This window comes from Muscardinus avellanarius (genome assembly GCF_963383645.1).
Source record: "Muscardinus avellanarius genome assembly, chromosome: 14".
In the NCBI taxonomy this organism is placed as follows: Eukaryota; Metazoa; Chordata; class Mammalia; order Rodentia; family Gliridae; genus Muscardinus; species Muscardinus avellanarius.
The window spans coordinates 56,646,104-56,669,243 of record NC_137800.1 but is presented as its reverse complement, the minus strand read 5'-3'; the positions used below and the strand labels follow the sequence as shown (position 1 = coordinate 56,669,243).

At 43.8% G+C, this 23,140-nt stretch overlaps 1 protein-coding gene across 3 annotated transcripts in view; it reads right to left on the bottom strand.

The window, feature by feature from the left end:
* The window catches only part of DDHD2 (DDHD domain containing 2), a gene marked incomplete at both ends in the record, with an annotated part of 49,337 nt that extends 34,813 nt beyond the window's left edge, over positions 1-14,524 (bottom strand). For 2 of the 3 annotated variants that reach the window (XM_080710712.1, XM_080710714.1), the window contains 5 exons: positions 1,060-1,149; positions 3,967-4,087; positions 4,714-4,803; positions 7,918-8,108; positions 14,305-14,524. In XM_080710712.1, coding sequence (XP_080566838.1) covers positions 1,060-1,149; positions 3,967-4,087; positions 4,714-4,803; positions 7,918-8,108; positions 14,305-14,524 — 712 coding nt within the window. The remainder of the gene's footprint in view (positions 1-1,059; positions 1,150-3,966; positions 4,088-4,713; positions 4,804-7,917; positions 8,109-14,304) is intronic. The other variant, XM_080710713.1, reaches the window with a different exon arrangement.
* Positions 14,525-23,140: the final 8,616 nt, after the last annotated feature.

Sequence of the window (23,140 nt, the reverse complement as noted above, 5' to 3'; positions counted from 1 at the left end):
TGCACAGGGACTCACTAAGTTGCTGAGGCTATCTTCAAACCTATGATTCTCCTGTCTCAGCTTCCCATGTACTAGGATTACAAGTCTGTACTACCTTACCCAGCTTATCACACTGATCTCAATCTCCAAAATATAAAATTCTAGTTTATGCTTAGAACCATTAACCAACCAAATAAGACTCCCTAATTGGAACAGACTGAATACTATCAAGTTTAGAGGTTACTGCCTTTTAAAATCAAATTATATTAATTACTTTAATCTTCCAATTTCTAATATCAAGAGGCTTATCATGGTATAAATAACAAAAGCTCCTATTATCCATTTAAACCTTATCATCTTTATGGTTCTCTTTAAATTTGCAATGGTTAGAAATAGGGCCATTAAGCCGGGCGTGGTGGCACATGCTTGTAATCCCCACGCTTGGGAAACTGAAACAGGAGGATCGCGCAGGTTCGAAGCCAGCCTCAGCTACTTAGTGAGGCTCTCAGCAACTTAGTGAGACCTTGTTTCCAAATAAAATACAAAATAGATCTGGGAGTGTAGCCCAAAGGTAGAAAGCCTATGGGTTCCATCGTCGGCACAAAAAAAAATAATAATAATAATAAAAAATAGGGCCTTAATGGCGTGTAATCCCAGTATTCAGGAGGCTGAGACTGGGGGATCGTCGTTCCCGGACAGCCTCAGCTACTTAGTGAGGCCCTCTGCAACTTAATGAAACCCTGTTTCAAAATAAAGAATAAAAAATACGGGGGGATGTAGCTTGGAGGTAGAATGCCTCTAGGTTCCATACCCAGGCCCACCAAAAATAAAAATAAAAAAGAAATAGGGCCATTACATGATAAAACAATTTAACAGTGATTAAGAACATGCTCAGTCATGAATTTACTAGCACTTTAGATCTAAGCTGGGAAGCTTTACAGCCTCTTTACCTGTAAAGCTCTCTAAATCTCCTTATGTAGCTAAGACAATAGACCAAAGACAACGCTTTATCCTGCTCATAGGAGCACTGACTAATACTCTCCTTTAAATAATATAATCGGATATGCTTTGCAAACCTACCACACTGTACAATGCTTCGGAAACGGAGATCACAAGCTGGTCCAATCCCATGGACTACAAAAACCAAGTGATCTATTTGTAAAGGTTCCCCTAAAAATAAAGAGAAAAGTTATTCTATACAAAAGTTATTCTATACAATTAAATCAAGCATTCTAAAATCATTCTCAATGAACAGGTTATAAACATGAGCAAGTTAAAATACAAAGAAATAATTTAAAAGACACAAAAATAGTCCAACATTTAACTTAGTAAAATAGTATAGCAACATTTTACAGTCAACTTTTTATTTATTTATTTATTTACTTATTTACTTATTTTGGCGGTATGGGGGATGGAACCCAGGGGCACTGTACCTCCAAGCTATACCCCAGCCCAATTTTTTTAGTCTATCTATTTACTTACTTATTTATTTGTTTGTTTGTTTATTTATTTATTTATTTTGCTGTACTGGGGACAGAACTCAGGGGCATTCTACCTCCAAGCTACACTCCCAGCCCTATTTTTTAATTCCTTATTTGGAAACAGGGTCTCACTGAGTTGCAAAGGGACTCACAAAGTAGCTGAAGCTGTCCATAAACTGAGATCCTCCTATCTCAGCCTCCCGAATGCTGGGATTACAAGCATGTGCCACCATACCTGGCTCTTTATTTTGAAATAGGGTCTAAGTTGTGAAGGGCCTCACTAAGTAGCTAAGACTGACCACAAACTTGTGATCCTCCTGGGATCACAATACTGGGACTACAAGCGTGAGCCACCATGCCCAGCTCAGAGTTAACTTTTGTTTATTTTGTGTGTATGCTACTTGGGGTTGAACCCAGAGGCATTCTACCTTCAAGCAACACCCCCAGGCTAATTTTTTATTTCTTACTTAGAAAAAGGGTCTCATGCTGGGCGTGGTGGCACATGCTTGTAATCCCCGCGCTTGGGAGGCAGAGACAGGAGGATGGCACAGGTTCGAAGCCAGCCGCGCGCACTGGCTAAGGAGACCCTGTTTCCAAATAAAAATGTAAAAATAGGTCTAGGAGTGTAGCCCAGAGGTAGAAGGGCTTCCAGGAACCCCAGTACCACCAAAAAAAGAAAGAAAGAAAGAAAGAAAGAAAGAAAGAAAGAAAGAAAGAAAGAAAGAAAGAAAGAAAGAAAGAAAGAGAAAAAGGGTCTCACTAGGTTGATGAAAGTCTCACTACTTGCTGAGGCTCCCATCTCAGCCTCCCAAGTACAGGGATTACAGGTCTACACTACCACGCTTGGTTCAAAGTCAACTATTTTTTTTTTTGGTGGGGGGGCTAGGGATGGAACCCAGGGGCATTCGACCTCCAAGCTACACCCTCTGCCCTATTTTTTATCCTTTATTTTGAAGCCGGGTCTCCTCACTAAGTAGCTAAGGCTGTCCGCAAACCGCGATCCTCCACTCTCAGCCTCCCGAATGCTGGGATTACAAGCGTGCGCCACCATACCCGGCTTCAGAGTCAAACTTCTTAACTACATTTATTGTTTTCTTTTTATGTACATATATACACATTTTTCTTAACCATTTGGCAACAGGTTACATACATCATTAGTGTTCACATACCACACTCTTTTAAACCTTTAACACGTGTATTTTCTAAGAATATCTGCTCACAGAACCACAATGGCAAATTTAGGCAACTTATCATTGATAGAATCTCTTACCTACTATTCCTTTTTTTTTTTTTTTTTTGTGGTACTGGGGATCAAACCTAGGGGCATTCTACCGTCAAACTATACCCCAGCCCTATTTTTTATTCTTTATTTTGAAACAGGATCTCACTAAGTTTCGGAGGGCTTCACTAAGTAGCTGAGGCTGGCCAGGAACTCCAATCCTCCTGTCTCAGCCTCCCAAGTAATGGGATTACAAGCGTGTGCCACTGCACCCAGCTTTACCATTTCATTTTTATTGCTTGGAAGTCTTTTTGGTGTTATTATTTTTGTTGTTGCAGTACTTAGGAATGAACCTAGGATCTCCTGCATGTAGGCAAAAACTCTATCACTAAGCTACATTCCAGGCCATAGGTATATTGTTGTTGTTGTTTATGGAGCTGGGGATTGAATCTTGTTGATATTGTTGTTTATGGAGCTGGGGATTGAATCTCAGGTGTTCTCTCTGAGGTATACTCCCAGTCCAATTTTTTTTCTTTTCTTTTTTTTTCTTTTTTTTTGGTGGTGCTGGGGATTGAACCCAGGGGCATTCTACCTCCAAGCTACACCCCAGCCCTAGTTTTTATTCTTTATTTTGAAACAGGGTCTCACTGAGTTGCAAAGGGCCTCACTAAGTAGCTGAGGCTGTCTGCCAACTGTGATCCTGTCTCAGCCTCCCAAATGCTGGGATTACAAGCATGCACCATCACACCCAGCAAATGATACTAATTTTATCTCTGAATAAAGAGCCAGGTATGGCAGCATAATCCCAATACTTAGGAGGCTAAGACAGGAAGATAACAGGTTCAAGGACAGCCTCAGCAAGTACTGAGACTCTCATCAATCTAACAAGACCATTTCAAAATAAAAAAATAAAAAAGAGCTGGGAGTGTAGCTCAAAAGAAGACTGACCCCTAGGTTCAATTCCCAGTACCACACACACAAAAAAAAACCCTAAAAACCTGTATGATTAACCATTTTTATGCCTTGAGGTAATCCTAATACATAAAAAAGAAAAAAGGAATAAATATTTAAGAAAAAATGAACCACACACAGTGGCACATGCCTTAATTCCAGTACTTGGAAGGCTGAGACAGGACGAATACAGTTTGAGATTAGTCTCTGTGACTTGACCTGATGCTCAGCAATTTAGCAAGAATCTATTTCAAAATAAAAAGGAGTGGGGGTATAGCTCAGAGGCAGAACATCCCTGGGTTGAATCCCCACTACCAAGTAAATAAATAACATTACCACAGTGAATCTCAACAGAGATGTTCTCAGCTCCTCTCTTCACTGTTCTTGGCCGACCTTGTTCTGCAGGTGTTGAACCCCACTCATCAGACCCTGCTACTGGTTGGTAATGCACCATGAGCTTAAAAAGAAAAAGAGCAATACAACCCATGATACAGTCATTTCTATATATTTCAAATGATAGAAACATCTATTTTGATGCATATAGTCAAATACCAACTGGAAGTTTTTTTATTTATTTTTTTTGGTGGTACTAGGGTTCCTGGAAGCCCTTCTACCTCGAGGCTACATTCCCAGACCTATTTTATACTTTTTATTTGCAAACAGGGTCTCTTAAGAACCTACGAGATTGTCCTGTCTCCGCCTCCCAAGCACGGGGATTACAAGCGTGCGCCACCACGCCCAGCTCAACTGGAATTTTGATATGCAACTCCTATACCTTCAAACAAAAATCCCGAAAATACTTTAGACTAAAAGACACTTCAATAATACCCTACACATGAAAGATATGCTCATACACTGTGTCAGTGATTTTTCTAAATCTATAGTAACATAATTTTCCCTAAGAAAATTCTTTTGAGATAAGTTGGGTAAATAATGGTAGTGGTTTTAAATTTAATAATGGTAAGCTCAATATAAAATGGGCCAAAGGTTAGCCTACATGGAGTCCATAGGAAAAAGAAAACCTGTAAGTACACCTTAGAAATCCAATTAACCTTTAATCTCAATATCAGAAAAACACTTTACCTTTGGATTGTGTAATATAATAATTTCTCTATTGGGAGACTCCAGTTTCTTTTTCCACTCATCCAGAGTTACAGCAAGCTTGTAAGTTTCCTTAAAAGAAAATATATTTCATTAGCTTTCTCTAATAGTTTTTCAATTAAAACTGAGCTTATTACTAGAATACTACTGGATTAATAAGTTTTAATACAAATAGCATTTTCAGCTAGGCATAGCTGAGAATCCCAGCACTTAGGAGGCTGAGACAGGAGGATCGCACAGGTTCTAAGCCATCCTCATCTACTTAGTGAGTCTCTTAGCAACTTAGTGAGACTCTTTTCCAAATAAAGTATAAATTAGGTGTGAAAGTACAGCCCAGAGGTAGAAAAGCCCCTGGGTTCCACCCCTAGTACCACACACACACACAAAAAAAGTACTCTCAATTTTTTTTTTGGTAGAACTCAGGATTGAGCCCAGGAGCATGTGTGTGTGTGTGTGTGTGTGTGTGTGTGTGTGTGTGTGTGTTACTTAGGACAGAATCCAGGAGCATTCTAACTCTGCTTACACTCCCAGACCTATTTTTATTTTTTATTTGGAAGCAGTGTCTTACTAAGTTTAAAAGGGCCTTAGTAGCTGAGACTGGCCATGAACCTGTGATCCTCCTGTCTCAGCCTCCCAATTACAGGGATTATAAGCATGGGCCACCAGCCGAGCGTGGTAGAGCACATTTATAATCCCAGCACTTGGGAGGCTGAGACAGGAGGATCAAGCAGGTTCAAATCCCCTTGTTGGCTTAAGAGACCCTGTTTCCAAATAAAAATATAGCCGGGCATGGTGGCGCATGCTTGTAATCCCCGCACTTGGGAGGCTGAGACAGGAGGATCAAGCAGGTTCAAATCCCCTTGTTGGCTTAAGAGACCCTGTTTCCAAATAAAATATAGCCGGGCATGGTGGCGCATGCTTGTAATCCCCGCACTTGGGAGGCTGAGACAGGAGGATCGCACAGGTTCGAAGCCAGCCTCTGCTACTTAGTGAGACCCTGTTTCCAAATAAAATATAAAATAGATCTGGGAGTATAGCCCAGAGATAGAAAGCCTCTGGGTTCCACTCCCAGTACCACCAAAAAAAAAAAAAAAAATTTCTAAACCATTTCTATTCTTATCACCTAATCATCTAGACTAGAAAATCACTATTCACCTTTTTTTTCTAACAGAGGATGGAACCCAGGAGCATTCTACATCTAAGCTACACCCCCAGCCCTATTTTTTATACTTTATTTTGAAACAGAGTCTCACTGAGTTGCAAAGGGCCTCACTAAATAGCTGAGGCTGTCCCTGAACCAAGATCCTCTTGTCTCAGCCTCTCAAATGCTGAGATTACAAGTGTGTGCTACCACGCTGGGCTCAAAGTTTAAATTTAAAGGCATAATAAAGTAATAATAAAGAGCTGAGCATGGTGGCATACACCTGAAATCCTGGTACTTGGGTGGCTGAGACAGGAGGTTAACAGGTTCAAGGATAGCTTCGGCAAGTAGTGAGACTCATCAAACTAGCAAGATCCTGCTTCCAAATAAAAATGAAATAGGGCTGAAGGTATAGCTCAGAGGTAGAATACGCCTAGGTTCAATCCCCTGTACCACAATAAATAAATAAATAAATAAATAAATAAATAAATAAATAAATGGCATAATGTTTCAAAATCTGAAGTTAATCTTTTTATTTCATTTTATTTATATATTTTTTAAATTTTTTGCGGGAATGGAACTGAGGGGCATTTGACCTCCGAGCTAAACCCCCTGCCCTATTTTTTATTCTTTATTTTGAAACCGGGTCTCACTGAGTTGCAGAGGGCCTCACTAAGTAGCTGAGGCTGTTCACAAACCACAATTCTCCTGTCTCAGCCTCCCAAATGCTGGGATTACAAGTATGTGCCACCACACCCAACTCAAAATCTGAAATTAGTATTACTTTATCATGAAACTAACCTGCAAAAAAAAACACTATAAACCAGGTGTGGTGGCACATGCGTGTAATCCCAGCATCTGGGAGGACTGAGTTGCAGTGAGGCCCTCTGCAACTCAGTGAGACACGGTTTCAAAATAAAGAATAAAAGATAGGGCAGGAGGTGTAGCTCTGAGGTCGATTGCTGCTGGGTTCCATACCCACATCTGCAAAACAAACAAAAAAACTATAAAGTGTGATGCAAGCTGGACATGGTGGTGCACACCTGCAATCCCAATACTTGGGAGAATGAGACAGGATTACAGGTTTCAGGCCAGCCTCAGCAGCTCTGGCCTCAGCATCTTAGCAAGATGCTCTGCAACCCAACAAGATCCTTTTCAAAATTTAAAAATACATATATAGCCGGGTGTGGTGGTGCACACTTGTAATCCCAGAACTTGGGAGGCTGAGACAGGAGGATTGCGCAGGTTCAATGCCATCCTCAGCTACTTAGTGAAGCTCTCAGCAATTTAGTGAGACCCTATTTCCAAATAAAATATAAAAACTAGGTCTGGTAGTGTAGCCCAAAGGTAGAAAGCCCCTGGCTTTCCATCCCCAGTTCCACAAAATAAATAAATTAATTAAATAAAAATAAAAATATACATATAGCCGGGCGTTGTGGGAACACCTGTAATCCCAATACATGGGAAGATGAAAGAGGAGGATCGCTATGTTTGAACCCAGCCTCAGCTACTTAGTGAGGCCATCAGCAACTTAGTGCGATCCTGTTTCCAAATAAAATATGAAATAAATCTGGCAGTGTAGCCTGGAGGTAGAAGGTTCCTGGGTTCTGTTCGCAGTACCATAAAAAATAAAAATAAAAATACACAAATAAAAATACACAAATAAAATGGGGCTGGAAGTGTAGCTCAGAGAGAAGGCCCCTGGGTTCATTCCCCTGTGCCACAAAAAAAGAAGAAAAAAGTATGATGCAGATGGAATCAAACTTTCCTATAAATTTCACAAAGTAAATCACAAGATGTGATTATTAAATGAGAGAAGAGCGAGTTAGATGTGGCAGCAAAGGATCAGAGGTTTGCAGACAGCTTCAGCTACTTAGTGAGGCCCTCTACAACTTAATGAGATCCTGTTTCAAAATTAAAAAAAAAAACTAGGGCTTGGGGGTGTAGCTTGGAGGTAGAATGCCCCTGGGTTCAATTCTCAGTACCAAAAAAAAGAGAGAGAGAGAAAGAGAGAAGAAACATTGAGCAAATAATCAAAGACATACCTCTAAAACTTGGCTGAAGCTCTCCGAGTAGGGTACATATTTATTGTCTTTGTCTCCCTTGTAAAACCAGGTACATCGTCGTACCTCTGATGCTAGTTCATCCCAGTATACAGCATACCGCATCCTCTCCCCCAAATGAACATCATACCTGCCCCCATCGGTGGGGACAATTCTCCCATTACAATCTTTTCCTGTCAAAAATTGGAAGGGAGAAACAACAGAAGAATTGAAGAAGAGAAAATAAGTATAAATTTACTGTAAATCTCCCAAAACACAATAGTACTTTATGCTCTAAATAATATGAAACGCGTTTCTCTACTTGGCTAGAGAAAAGAGAATTTCATCTATATTGTTTTTTACTACTTTGCAAAAGTCAAAGCCATTTTTAGAGCAGGGCGTGGTGACACAGCCTATAATCCCAGGACTTGGGAGGCTGAGATAAGAGGATCTAAGGTTCCAAGCCAGCCTCAACAATTTGGTGAGACTGTTTCAAAATAAAAAATAAAATAGGAGCCAAGCGTGGTGGCACACGCTTGTAATCCCAGCATTCAGGATAAGACAGGAAGATTGCGGTTCACAGACAACCTCAGTTACTTAGTGAGGCCCTCTGCAATTTAGTGAGACCCAGTTTTAAAATAAAGAATAAAAAATAGGGCAAGGGGTATAGCTCTGAGGTCGAATGCCCCTGGGTTCCATCCCCAGACCTGTAAAAATAAAATAAAAAAAGGCTATGGTGTAGCTCAGAGGTAAAATAACTCTAGGTATAATCATTAATACCAACAAAAGAAAACAATTTTTTTTTTTTTTTTTTTTTTTTTTTTTTGGTGGTACTGGGGTTCCTGGAAACCTTTCTACCTCTGGGCTACACTCCCAGACCTATTTTATACTTTTATTTGGAAAAAGGGTCTCTTAAGCCAGTGAGGCTGGCTTCAAACCTGTGCAATCCTCCTGTCTCAGCCTCCCAAATACTGGGATTACAAGCATCTATCACCACGCCCGGCTCAATTTTTTTTTTTTTTTTAGAAATAATGGTCATGCCCCTTGGTGTGGGAGGGCTAAAAGTGTAGCTCAGTGCTAGAGTGCTTACTTAGCATGCATGAGGTCCCTGATTTTGATCCCCAGATTCAATGAAAAAAGTACATAAGATTCTTCTAGAACTTTTGCTTCTATCCCTTGAATTTATTAGGATTTAGAGACTGCCAAAAAGGTTTTCATAAAACCTGTAGCTGAGCTGGGAGTGGTAGCACACGCTTGTAATTCCAGTACTTAGGAGGCTGAGACAGGAGGACTGAACAGGTTCGAAGCCAGCCTCAGCTACTTATTGAAGCTCTTAGCAACTTAGTGAGACCGTGTTTCCAAATAAAGTATAAAATAGGACTGGGAGTATAGCCCAGATGTAGAAAAGCCCCTGGATCGCCGGGCGTGGTGGCGCACGCTTGTAATCCCCGTACTTGGGAGGCAGAGACAGGAGGATCGCACAGGTTCAAAGCCAGCCGCGCGCTGGCTTAGGAGACCCTGTTTCCAAATAAAAATGTAAAAATAGGCCTGGGAGTATAGCCCAGAGGTAGAAGGGCTTCCAGGAACCCCAGTACCACAAAAAAAAAAAAAAAAAGAAAAGAAAAGCCCCTGGATTCCACCCTCAGTGCCATAAACAAACAAACAAACAAATAAATAAAACCTATAGCTGTGAACTTGACAGGATTTAGAATAAATGCTGCAAGGAAGCTGGAGACAGAATATTTTGCCCAAAGAAGATGAATAAATGAGGTGAAAAGTTTGAATAACTTTCTCAATCATGAGCCGTACCCAACTCATTTCTGTTTCATAAAAAAAGAGAAGGCCAAGCCGGGTGTGTGGTGCATGCTTATAATCCCAGCATTTGGGAGGCTGAGACAGGAGGACTGCAGTTGACGGCAAGCCTCAGCTACTTGGTGAGGCCCTTGCAATTCAGAACCTGTTTCAAAATAAAGAATAAAAAATAGGGCTGGGAGTGTCACTCAGAGGTAGAATGCCCCTGGGTTTCATCCCCAGTACCGCAAAAAGAAAAAAAAAAGAGAAGGCCAGATGTGGTGCAGGCCTATTATCCCAGTACTTGGGAGACTAAGACAGGAGGATCGCAGCTTTGAGGACAGCCTCAGCAAGTAATGAGACTCAGCAACCTAGTGAGACCCTGATTCAAAATAAAAATTTTGGCCGGGCGTGGTGGCGCACGCTTGTAATCCCCGCACTTGGGAGGCAGAGACAGGAGGATCGCGCAGGTTCGAAGCCAGCTGCGCTGGCTTAGGAGACCCTGTTTCCAAAAATAAAATAGGTCTGGGAGTGTAGCCCGGAAATAGACGGGCTTCCAGGAACCCCAGTACCACCAAAAAAATAAATAAATAAAATAAAATAAAAATTTAAAAAAACTGAGCTGTGGTATAGCTTGAAAGTAGAATACCTCTGGGTTCAATCTCCATACCACCAAAAAAATAAAAAAAGAAGAAGCCGGGCATGATGGTGCATGCTTGTAATCCTAGTACTTGGGAGGCCAAGACAGGAGGATTAAGGATTGCAGCTAGCCTCAGCTACTTAGTGAGGCCCTCCGCAACTTAGTGAAACCCTGTTTCAAAATAAAGAATAGGGTTTGGGGATTTAGCTCAGTGGCAGAGCGCTTGCCTAGCACATGCAAAGCTCTGGGTTCAATCCTCAGCCCTGTAAAAAACAATAGAAAAAGTATTTAAAAAAATACAAAATCAAATAAAGAATAAAATATAGGGCTGTGGGTATGGTTTGGAGGTAGAATGTCCCTGGGTTTAATCCCCAGTACTACACATTACACACAAAAAAGTGGCTGGTTAGAAAGTTCATTCTTCTGGCCAGGAGTGGTGGCCCACACTTGTAATCTCAGCATTTAGGAGGCTGAGACAGGAGGATTATGGTTCATGGATAGACTCAGTTACCTAGTGAGGCCCTTGGCAACTCAGTGAGACCCTGTTTCAAAATAAAGAATAAGAAATAGGACTAGCGGTGTAGTTCAGAGGTGGAATACCCCCTGGGTTCCATCCCCAGTACTGCAAAAAAAAAAATAAAAGTTCATTTTTCTGAAATGTGACATCTAGTTCTATATATACTCTGTAGTAACAAAACCTGAAACATAAATTAGAATATAAAAACTTATCAAATAAGCCAGGAGTTGTGGGACACACTTGGAACCCCAGCATTTGGGAGGCTGAAACAGGAGTATCCAGATTTGTTGCCAGCCTCAGCTACTTAGTGAGGCCCTCCACAACTTAGTGAGACCCTGTTTCAAAATAAAGAATAAAAAAAAAATAGGGGTGAAGGTGTAGATCGGTGGTAGAATGCCCCTGGGTTCAATTCCTGGTGCCACACACACATACTAAAAAAGTTATCGGAAAACTGTAGAAATCACAAAAAAATGAACCAGTCACAGTGGTACCCACCTATATATCCCAGTACTTGAGCCAGGCATGATGGCGCATGCTTTTATTTTTATTTATTTATTTTTGCGGATCTGGGGGTGGAACCCAGGGGCATTCGACCTCCAAGCTACACCCCCTGCCCTATTTTTTATTCTTTATTTTGAAACCGGGTCTCACTGACTTGCAGAGGGCCTCACTAAGTAGCTGTCCACGAACCATGATCCTCAGGTCTCAGCCTCCCAAATGCTGGGATTACAAGCGTGCGCCACCATGCCCGGCTTGGTGCATGCTTTTAATACCAGCATTTGGGAGGCTGAGACAGGAAGATAGGGGTTCATAGACAGCCCCAGCTACTTAGTGATGCCCTTTGCAACTAAGTGAGACCATTTTAAAATAAAGAATAAAAAATAGGGGTGGAGGAGTCACTCATAGAATGCCTCTGGGTAAAAAATATAAATAAATCCCAGTACTTGGGAGGCTGCTACAAGAGGTCCACAGGTTCCAGTACAGCCTCAATAATTTAGCAAGACCCTGTCTCAAAATAATCAAAACAGTGCTGGGGGTATAAACTAGTGATAAACACCCCCGCATCCAATCCCTAATACAAATTTTTTTAAAAAGGAGAAATTACAAAAGATATTATTTTCAAGATACCAAACAAATTCTTTGTGTGTGTTGGGGGGGGGGTACTGGAGATGGAACTCTAGGACATTCTATCTCCGAGCTACACTCCCAGCCCTATTTTTTATTCTTTATATTGAAACAAGGTCTCACTGAGTTGCCAAGGGCTTCACTAAGTAACTGTCACTATACACAAACAGTGATCCTTCTGTCTCAGCCTTCCAAATGCTGGGATTACAAGAGTATACCACCACAGCCCGCTCCGAACAAATTTGTGTGTGTGTGTGTGTGTGTGTGTGTGCGCGCGCGCGCTACTAGGGGTGTAACCCAGGGGCTTTTCTACCTCTGGGCTATACTCCCAGACCTTTTTTTTTTAATATATATTTTATTTGAAAACAGGGTTTCACTAAGTTGCTGAAAGCCTCACTCAGTAGCTGAGGCTGGCTTCAAACCTGTGCAATCCTCCTGTCTCAGTCTCCCAAGCACTGGGATTATAAGTGTGCGCCCATGCCCGGCCGAACTTTTTTTTTTTTTTTTTTTTTTGCGTATCTGGGGATGGAACCCAGAGGCATTTGACCTGGGTCACCCCCTGCTACCCCCCCTGCCCAATTTTTTATTCTTTATTTTGAAACAGGGTCTCACTGAGTTGCGGAGGGCCTCACTAAGTAGCTGAGGCTGTCCACGAACCGCGATCCTCCAGTTTCAGCCTCCCGAATGCTGGTATTACAAGCGTGTGGCACCACGCCCGGCTCCAAATTCTTGAATATCATAAAATATTACCTGAGTACTAATGTGGAACTTTTATATAAAAATCTGTAGCCGGGTGTGGTGGCACACGCTTGTAATCCCTGCGCTTGGGAGGCAGAGACAAGAGGATCGCACAAGTTCGAAGCCAGCCGCGCTGGCTTAAGAGACCCTGTTTCCAGCCGGGCGTGGTGGCATATGCTTGTAATCCCCGTACTTGGGAGGCAGAGACAGGAGGATCGCGCAGGTTCGAAGCCAGCCGCACGCGCTGGCTTAGGAGACCCTGTTTCCAAATAAAAATGTAAAAATAGGTCTGGGAGTGTAGCCCGGAGGTAGAAGGGCTTCCAGGAACCCCAGTACCACCAAAAAAAAAAAAAAAAAAAAAAAAAGAGAGAGACCCTGTTTCAAATAAAAAAATATAAAATAGGTCTGGGAGTGTAGTCCAGAGGTAGAAGGGTTTCCAGGAACCCCAGTACCACCAAAAAATAAAAATAATAAAAATTAAAATAAATAAATAAATAAATATCTATAAAAAATTATTTAACTGGGCCTGGGGATGTAACTCAGTGGTAGAGCACATGCCTAGCATGCTTGAGGCCCTAGATTCAATCTCCAACACCCCAAAACATAAGAAGAAAAAAAATGGTTAAAAAAAAAAAAAAGCCGGGCATGGTGGTGCACACTTGTAACCCCAGTGATTGGGAAGCTGAGATAGGAGGATCATGGTTCAGGGACAGACTCAGCTACTTAGTGAGCCCTCCACAACTTAGTGAGACCCTGTTTCAAAATAAAGAGAGCCGGGCATGGTGGCACAGGCTTGTAATCGCCACACTTGGGAGGCTGAGACAGGAGGATCGCACAGGTTCGAAGCCAGCCTCAGCTACTGGGTGAGGCTCTCAGCAACTTAGTGAGATCCTGTTTCCAAATAAAATATAAAATAGGTCTTGGAGCATAGCCCAGAGGTGGAAAGCCCCTGGATTCCAACCCCAGTAACACAAATAAGTAAAAGATAGCATGCATTTAAAAAAAATAAAGAATAAAAATAATAGGGCAGGGGGTGTACCTCAGAGGTTGAATGCCCCTCAGTTCCATTCTACACCTGCAAAAATAAAAAAAGAAAGCCGGGCGTGGTGGCGCACGCTTGTAATCCCCACGCTTGGGAGGTGGAGACAGGAGGATCGCGCTGGCTTAGGAGACCCTGTTTCCAAAATGAAAAATGTAAAAATAGGTCTGGGAGTGTAGCCCCGAGGTAGAAGGGCTTCCAGGAATGCCAGTACTACCAAAAATAAATAAATAAATAAATAAATAAATAAATAAATAAATAAATAAATAAATTTTAAAAAATAAAAAAGAAAGAAAAAGCCAGGTGTAGTGGAACATGCTTGTAATCTCAGTACTTGGGAGGCTGAGACAGGATTGCAGTTTTGAGGCCAGCTTCAGCTAGTTAGTGAGGCCCTCCTAAATTTAGTGAGACCCTTTTTCAAAATAATGAATAAAATAGGGATGGGGGTGTAGCTCAAAGGTAGAATGTCTCTGGGTTCAATTCCCAGTATTGAAAAAAGAAAAACCTTAATGAGAAATAGCATCATCATTTTCATCCTACCAGAGCCATATGCCTCTTCCAGCTGCTGTGAATCCTCAGAGTTGAAAGGAATCCATGTCTCCTTAGAATCTAATATTTTACAATAAAACCAATGTGGAGAAACTGGTTCATACAAACTGCCAGGATCCATGTCTAATAGTTCAAAGGAACTACATGAGTTTGGTGATGGGGATGGATCTGACTGAGACAATTGCTCCTGGTGTGATTCCAATGACGACATTTCGCTCTCTAAAAGACAAGATAAAACTATCAAGAAAATTATTTCCCCTCTACTAACAGCATAATTGTTCACACACATGCACACACACAAAAACTAGTCATTTTGAGAAGCCATTTCTGCATTAACAAAAGATCCTAAGGAAGCTACATAATTTAAAATAAAAATATTGAGAGGATTTAAACAAAATGCTTCTATTTAGATCAACTATTTTACATAATGGCTGTGTAAAATGAATAAAGATTTTCTTAGAAAATTGTGTGGCTTAATTAAACAATAAGTTATAAAATAAACCCAAAATTACAAAAAACACATAAAAAATGATTCCAAGAAGCCTGGCGCAAGCTTGTAATCTTAGCATTTGGGAGGCTGAGACAGGAGGATTGAGGTTTGCCAATACCCTTAGCTACTTTGAAACTCAGTGAGACCCTGTTTCAAAATAAAAAATAGGAAATAGAGCTGAGGGTATAAAGCTCAGAAGTAGAATGCCCCAGGGTTCCATCTCCAGAAACACCAAAAAAAAAAAAAAAAAAAAGATTACAACAAAATATTTGATCCCAATTTCCCATCTAAACCTAGTGCCAGAGCCAGTAGTCTTCGGCAAGTAGTGAGACTCTCATTAATCTAACAAGACCATAATCGGGCTGCGGGTGTAGCTTGAAGGTAGACTGCCTCTGGGTACCACACTCACACATACATACACAAAAAGACTTAGTGCCACAAGCAAAAATTTTACTTCAAGTCAGTATGTCATGTTCTAATGACACCTAGGTTTCAGGCTCTATATCCTTTATCGTTACATATTTATGTGACTACTGGAATCTTAAAATACATAAAATACAAATCACTTAAGAACTAATTATTTTGGTCTCTGTCACTTATGAGATGGCCCCAATCTCCCTTGAATGTGTATTTCTTACTTTCCTAAATAAATCTCTATTCCTCTGGCTGTCAAAAGAAAGAAAAACTTTTTTTTTTTTTTTTTTTTTTTTTTTTTTGCGGTACTGGAGATGAAACCCAGAGGCATTCTACCTTCTAGCTACACCCCCAGCCCTACTTTTTATTCTTCATTCTGAAGCAAGGTCTCACTAAGTTGCAGAAGGCTTAAGAAGCCGAGGCTGTCCGCGAACCGCGATCTCCAGTCTCAGCCTCCCAGGGACTTGGATTACAAGCCTGCGCCACCACCTCGCGCAGAACCAATCGCTTCGGTGGATCCTGGAAGTGTGCGCGTAACCAGGGGCAGCCGTCAAAACCCCAAACACACACCCTTGCCCGAGGACACTTCGCGCGCGCGGCGGCGTCCCAGGTAGATAACCAGGGACCTCAGACGCCTCCTTCCCTCCGGGGCGACTCCGACCCCGCGTTTCTACCGCAACCCTCGGGCGACCAGCAAAGGCCAGCACTGCGGGCGTCGAACGCCACCCGAAAGCTCCTAGGTGGGGAGCAGGGCGAGCTGCGGCGGCCGCCCGGCCTGCCCAGGGCGCGCCCACCTCCTCGGCCGCCCTCCGCCCGCCATCCAGGCCTCCGAGCCCCGGCCCCGCAGAGGCGCTCGGGCCGCGGCGGGCCTGGCGGGCCGCCTCCGGGAGCCGGGCGCCGCGGACTCACCTGGCCACCCCCCGCACTGCGCCGTCCGCGCCGCGGGGCGCACTTCATGTCGCGGGCGGGGCGGGGCGGGGCGGCGGGCGGGCGGAGCCTGCGCCCTGGCTCTCCCCGAGCGCGGCCGGGCGGCACGCCGAGGCCGGGGGCTGCCAGCGCCGCGCCTGCCCAGGGCGGGGCCGCGGGGGGCCTGGCGCGAAGTATCGCGAGAGGTGGGGAGAGTCGCGCGAGACGTGGCTCCTCCTGCGGGCAGGCGCCGGGCTGCGGGCGCGCGGGTGGGCGTGCGGCGAGCTCTCCCGCGGCTGGCTAGGGCTTGAGAGGGAGGAATAGAGGAAGGCCGTCGTAGAGGAGCCTCGAGCGTCATTGAAAGAAAAGCTCAAAGGCAACCAGGACAGCTCCTCACGCGACAGAGGGGAAAGCCGGCCTCCTGACCCTGGGCGTGCAGTGCCCAGCGCTGCTAAGGGGCCGGGGAGGGCGGAGGAACCCGGGGACACCGGGATGCCGCGCCCCTGCAGAGAAACAGGATCAGAGGAGGAGGTCGGAGCAGCACTCGCGAAGAAGAAAAGCTTCTCTCTTCTCTGGCTCCTCTCCCTTGAGTTTATTAGAATTTAGAAGTAACAATAAAAACCCGTAAACCGGGCGTGGTAGCACACACTTGTAATCCCAGTGCTTGGGAGGCTGAAACAGGAGGATTGTGCAGGTTCGAAGCCAACCTCAGCTACTTAGTGAGGCTCTCAGCAACTTAGACCCTGTTTCCAAATAAAATACAAAATAAGTCTGGGAGTGTAGCCCGAAGGTAAAAAGCATCTGGGTTCCATCCCCTGCATCACAAAAAATAAATTAAAAAAAAAAAACCTATGGCCGTGCACTTGACAGGATTTATAAACTGCAAGAGAGCTAGAGACGGAATATTTTTGTCCAAACAAGATTACATAACTAGGTGAAAAGTTTGAACGAATTTCCCAATCATAAAGCTCCCTGCCCAGCTCTCCTGAATATTTCGTTTTCCAGAAGACCTCAATTCCTTTGGTTATTTTAAAAGATAAGATTTTCTAGCGGGGAAGGGGGCGCACACTTGTAATCCCAGCATTTGGGAGGCTGAGAAAGGAGGATCTCGGTTCGAGGACAGCCTCAGCAACTATTTAGGCTCTTTGCAATTTAGTGAGACCCTATTTCAAAATAAAGAATAAAAATGTAGGGCTGGGGGTGTAGCGCAAAGGTAGAATGCACCTGGGTTCCATCCCCAGTACTACAAAAAGAAAAAAAGAAAAACACAAAATGGGCCAGGCTAGTGGCACATGCCTATAAACCCAGTACTTGGAAGGCTGAGCCAGAAGAATTGCAGGTTGGATGCCAGTATCAGTAACTTAGCAAAACACTCAGCAATTTAGGGAAACTCTGTTTCAATAAATAAATAAATAAGGCTGGGTGTGTAGAAAGTCCCTGGGTTCAATCCCCAGTAAAACACACACACACACACACACACACACACACACACACACGTCCCTGGGTTCAATCCCCAGTAACACACACACACACACACACACACACACACACACACGTCCCTGGGTTCAATCCCCAGTAAAACACACACACACACACACACACACACACACACACACACACACGTGTGCGCGCGCACGCTAATGTCTAAATATTATGAAACGTTTTGACTTTTACTCCTGACAAGACCTCCAGTGTCTGTTGACCACCCTTTGAGAACTATCCCACTTACATGTGCTCATTCTGGAGCTTGGAATAAAAAAGTAAGGAGACAAACCATCTCCATGAGTGATATAACAGCAACAGGTACTCAGGTAAAAGGTGTATGGTAGCCCACACCTGTATCCCAGCTACTTCGGAGGCTGAGACAGGAAAATTCAAATTTCAAGGTTAGCTTGGGTAATTTAATGAGACCCTACCTCAAAATATCAAAGGGCTGGGGATTTAACTCAGTGAGAGAGCATTTACCTAGCATGAATGAGACATGGGGATGAATTCCCAGTACTAAAAAAAAAAAAAAAAAAAAAAAAGCTGGGCCTGGTGTTCTTGGGAGGATGAGACAGGAGGATAGCAGGTTCTAGGTCAGCAACTTGAGACTCAGCAACTCAGTGAGACCATCTTTTTTGTTGTTGTTCTTGTTTGTTTGTTTGTTTGTTTGTTTGTTTGAGGTACTGGGGATGGAACCCAGAGGCATTTTACCTCCGAGCTATACCCCCAGTCCTATTTTTTATTCTTTATTTTGAAACAGGGTCTCAACTGGCTCGCAAAGGGTCTCACTAAATAGTTGAGGCTGTCCCTGAACCCTGATCCTCCTGTCTCAGTCTCCCCAATGCTGGGACTACAAGCATATGCCAACATGCCCAGCTCGAGATCATGTGTTTTTTTGTTTTTGGGGTTTTTTTTGTTTCGTTTTGTTTTGTTTTTGCGGGTCTGGGGGTGGAACCCAGGGGCATTCGACCTCCGAGCTACACCTCCTTCCCTATTTTTTATTCTTTATTTTGAAACCGGGTCTCACTGAGTTGCAGAGGGCCTCACTAAGTAGCTGAGGCTGTCCACGAACCGGGATCCTCCGGTCTCAGCCTCCCGAATGCAAGGATTACAAGCGTGCGCCACCACATCTGATTTTGTTCCCTGTTTTTTGAAACAGGGTCTCACCTAGTTGCTAAGGCCCTCACTAAGTAGCTGAGGCCATCCATGAACTGCAATCCTCCTGTCTCTGCCTCCCAAATCACACCGGGCTTGTTCGTTCTTTCTTTCTTTCTTTCTTTCTTTCTCTTTCTTTCCTTCTTTCTTTCTTGTTATTTATTTATTTATTTATTTATTTATTTATTTATTTAGTGGTACTAGGGATGTAATCCAGGGGAATTCTACTTCCAAACCACACGTCCAGCCCTATTTTTATTATTTAATTTATTTTGTGTGTGTGGTACTAGGGGTGGAACCCAGGGGCTTTCTACCTCTGGGCTATACTCCCAGACCTATTTGATACTTTATTGGGAAACAGGGTCTCACTAAGTTGCTGAGAGCCTCACTAAGTAGCTGAGACTGGCTTCGAACCTGTGTGATCCTCCTGTCTCAGCCTCCCAAGCTCATGGATTACAAGCGTGTGCTACCACGCCCGGCTTATTCTTTTATTTTGAATCAGGGTCTCTCTGAGATGCAAAGGACCTCACTGAGTAGCTGAGTCTGCCTGCGAACCCGGATCCTCCTGTCTCAGCCTCCCAAATGTTGGGATTACAAGCGTGCGCCACCACATCTGATTTTGTTCCCTGTTTTTTGAAACAGGGTCTCACCTAGTTGCTAAGGCCCTCACTAAGTAGCTGAGGCCATCCATGAACTGCAATCCTCCTGTCTCTGCCTCCCAAATGCTAGGATTACATGCGTGCATCACCACGCCTGGCTCCAGCTCCAACTTTTCAACTTCTGATGATGTGGAAGTGAAATGCATTCAGTAGAAACTGTACTTTGAATTTTGATCTTTTCCCAGGGTAGTGATACAATGCTGAGCAGCAGCAACAAGCCACAGGTTCCAGCCAGACACTTGATCACAGGGAAAAAACATACTCTAAATGTGTTGTGTTCCTAAACTATGGTGTTTGGTAGGTTAGGTATGTATTCAATGCTTTTTTTTTTTTTTTTTTTTTTCCTTTTTGGTACTGGGTCTTGAACCCAGAGACAGCTAGTCAGCCCTATTTTTTTACTTTTATAGTGGAAAAATCTGACAAGCACTGCCTAACTGAAACATTGAAAATAGGGAGTTCATGAAGGAGGCAAGTACCAACAGGTTAACAACAACATTAATCAAGAACCTGGCCCCTTTGGGGAGTCAGCTGGCCATGAGGGAAGGGACCGATGAGCCATGTGTCCGAAGAGTCACATGTAGTCCCAATCGGCTGGCAGAGTCACATGGCACAACGGAAGTACCAGTGTTTTATAGTCATGCCGATTCTCTCATGACATCTGTAATCTCCTGACCTCTAGAGTATGTCTTGGAATGTTTAGAGTATTGAGGCACCTGGATTCTCGCATATATATGCTTGTGGTTTCTAGGGTTCCGCCTCCTGTCCCCGCTGCAGGGAAGGGAGGGACTCGACCTATGGTCCCATCCTTTTGGTGATACTGGGTGAAGACCGCGCCCATAACTACTTCCTGTTGTCAGGGGCGTTGTAGGGGGCCCCTTGGCCGGGAGAGGTCAAGTCCTTTGGAAGTGGCAGGTGGGAGTATGGCTGCAGCAGGAGTCAAAGGTTACCCTGGACAGCTTGGTAATGCATGTTGGAATAGACTTTAAAAAATGAGGAGCTATTAAAAGAAAAGGCAAATTGTGAGCAAGTCCTTTGGAAGTGGCAGGTGGGAGTATGGCTGCAGCGGGAGTCAAAGGTTACCCTGGACAGCTTGGTAATGCGTGTTGGAATAGACTTTAAAAAATGAGGAGCTATTAAAAGAAAAGGCAAATTGTGAGAGTGGGTCCTGGGAAAGGCAGGAGCCTATCAGCTACTGGCCCTTGCCTGGAAGGGAAGAAGCCAAGCAGTTGTTGGTCGTTGGAGCCCATCCAGGTATGAGGTATATTGTCACTAGATTTATTAATATAATAGCAGCATTTTCCTGAGAAAGACATACACCACCCTTTTTAGCAGTTTTCTAGACCAGATTCATTAATGTAATAGCAGCATTTTCCCTGAGAGAGACACAAACCACTCTTTTCAGCAGTGAGTAGATATGGACCAGTCTGGTCAAATGGAAAACATGCTATTGGGTCAGGGGCATTAGAGAGTTTAATACTTATGGCTGTCTGGCATCCAGAGGGGGAGCATACCGCACTATATAAACAAGTGGACCTGCTGAAATAAAAGCATTAAAGAGAATTATGCTGAGAAAAATGGAGCTTAGTGGGCCCCAACACTGTACAGGACAATTTGTCATGAGGCTTTTTAGCTGAGTAAGGTGATGCCAGGTGGCATCCCCCAGCAGTCTGGCTGCAGTAGGTGTGGTGAGGATCACTGTAAAAGGCCCAGTCCACCGTGGTTGGAGATGTTTCGGTTGGTGCGACTTGAAAACTTGATCGTCTGGCTTAATGGCCTTGACTGCCAGGTGTGGAGCTGCTTCTTCAGTTCCAGGTTGGGGAAAATATTGGTCACCATGTTCCTTAAGGAGGTGCCTGAGAAAAGAGAAGTAAGGGAGCCGGGCGTTGTGGCACACGCTTGTAATCCCCGCGCTTGGGAGGTGCAGACAGGAGGATCGCGCAGGTTCGAAGGCAGCCTGCTGGCTTAAGAGACCATGTTTCCAAATAAAAATATAAAAAAATAGGTCTGGGAGTATAGCCCGGAGGTAGAAGGACTTCCAGGAACCCTAATACCACCAAAGGAAAAAAAAAGAGAGAGAGAAAGTAAGGGAGAGAGGAAGCCAAAGGAGGGGGTCCAAAGGGAGAGCATGATCAAGCAAAAAAGGACGACCATACAGCAATTCAAAGGGGCTCATGAAGGTGGGGCTTCGAGGGGTGGCCCGTATGCGGGCCAGAGCTAGCGGTAGGAGTTTAGGCCACAATACACGCAGCTCCAGAATTTTGTTAGATGGTTTTTAAAAATCCCATTCATCTTTTCTACCTTTCCTGATGACTGCAGTTGATATGAGATGTGGAGCTTCTAAGAAATGCCAAGGGCTTGTGCCACCTGTTGAGTAACCTTAGAAATAAAAGCTGGAGCCAGGCGTGGTGGCGCATGCTTGTAATCCCATGCTTGGAAGGCTAAGACAGGAGGATCACACAGGTTTGAAGCCAGCCTCAGCTACTTAGTGAGGCTCTCAGCAACTTAGACCATGTTTCCAAATAAAGTATAAAATAGGTGTGGAAGTATAGCCCGGGGGTAGAAAGCCTCTGGGTTCCACCTCCAGTACCACCAAAAAAAAAAATAATAATAAAATAAATCAATAAATCAATAAATAAAAGAAAGAAAGAAAGAAAGAAAGAAAAGCTGGTGGCTGGGTGTGGTGTATCACACTTGTAATCCCAGAATCTGGGAGGTGAGACAGGAGGATTGCAAAGGTTCAAAGACAGCCTCAGCAACTTAGTGAGATCCTATTTCCAAATAAAGTATAAAATAGGTCTGGGAGTATAACCCAGAGATAGAAAAGCCCCCAGTCTCCACCCCTAGCACCACAAAAAAAAAAAAAAGAAAGAAAGAAAGAAAGAAAGAAAAAAAGAAAAGCTGGTCCATTATCAGACTGTAAGAAATTAGGGAGTCCAAACCGAGGGATGATGTCCGAGCATAGGACATTGGCCACCATGCTGACTATCTTATCCTTTGAGGGAAAATCCTCTACCCAACCTGTTAGAGTATCGAGAATGGTAAGAAGATATTTTAGTTTTTTTGTGAGATGGCATATGGGTAAAGTCAATTTGCCAGTCCTATCCTGGCAAGTGTCCCCTCATTTGGTGGGTAGGAAAGGAGGGGTGAAAGCCTCCTTGGGGAGAAACAGCAGTACAAGTAGAACAGAAGGCACTGACTTTGCTAATCAGCCAATGCAGGAAAGAATAAAACAAGGGGCTTAGGGAATGCTTAAGCACCATAGGTCCCACGTGTAGGGAATTATGTATTAGACTAATGACCTCTTTGGCCTCAGGCCAAAAAAATTTTGTCCTGCAAAAGAGGGCCTGTCGTGCGTGGCAATTGGCTTACCTGCTACCTTGAGAGTTACCCTGGGCTGGCAAAGATGATCGAGGTTGAAAAATCCAGGAGCCTTCAGTCTTCAGCCAGTCTGAGTAGGGCCAGTGGCAGGGCCTGGTCTGGAAGGGTGGTCTCTCTGTGTTGAGGCACCTGGGGCTCACTGCTTTTCCAAGCGCACTGTTCCAGTGGCCCTCTTGGCCGCACGCCGGGCATGGTCTGATTGGTGGGCATAGCCTTGCCGCACTTGAAGCAGGCTCTTAGAGGTAGTTCTCATTGCTCTCCTCCACCCCCTAGGTGGCATTCCAGAGGGTTGAGCCTCCACCGCCAGCACAGGGCAGCTACCAGGGCTTAAGCCTGCAAA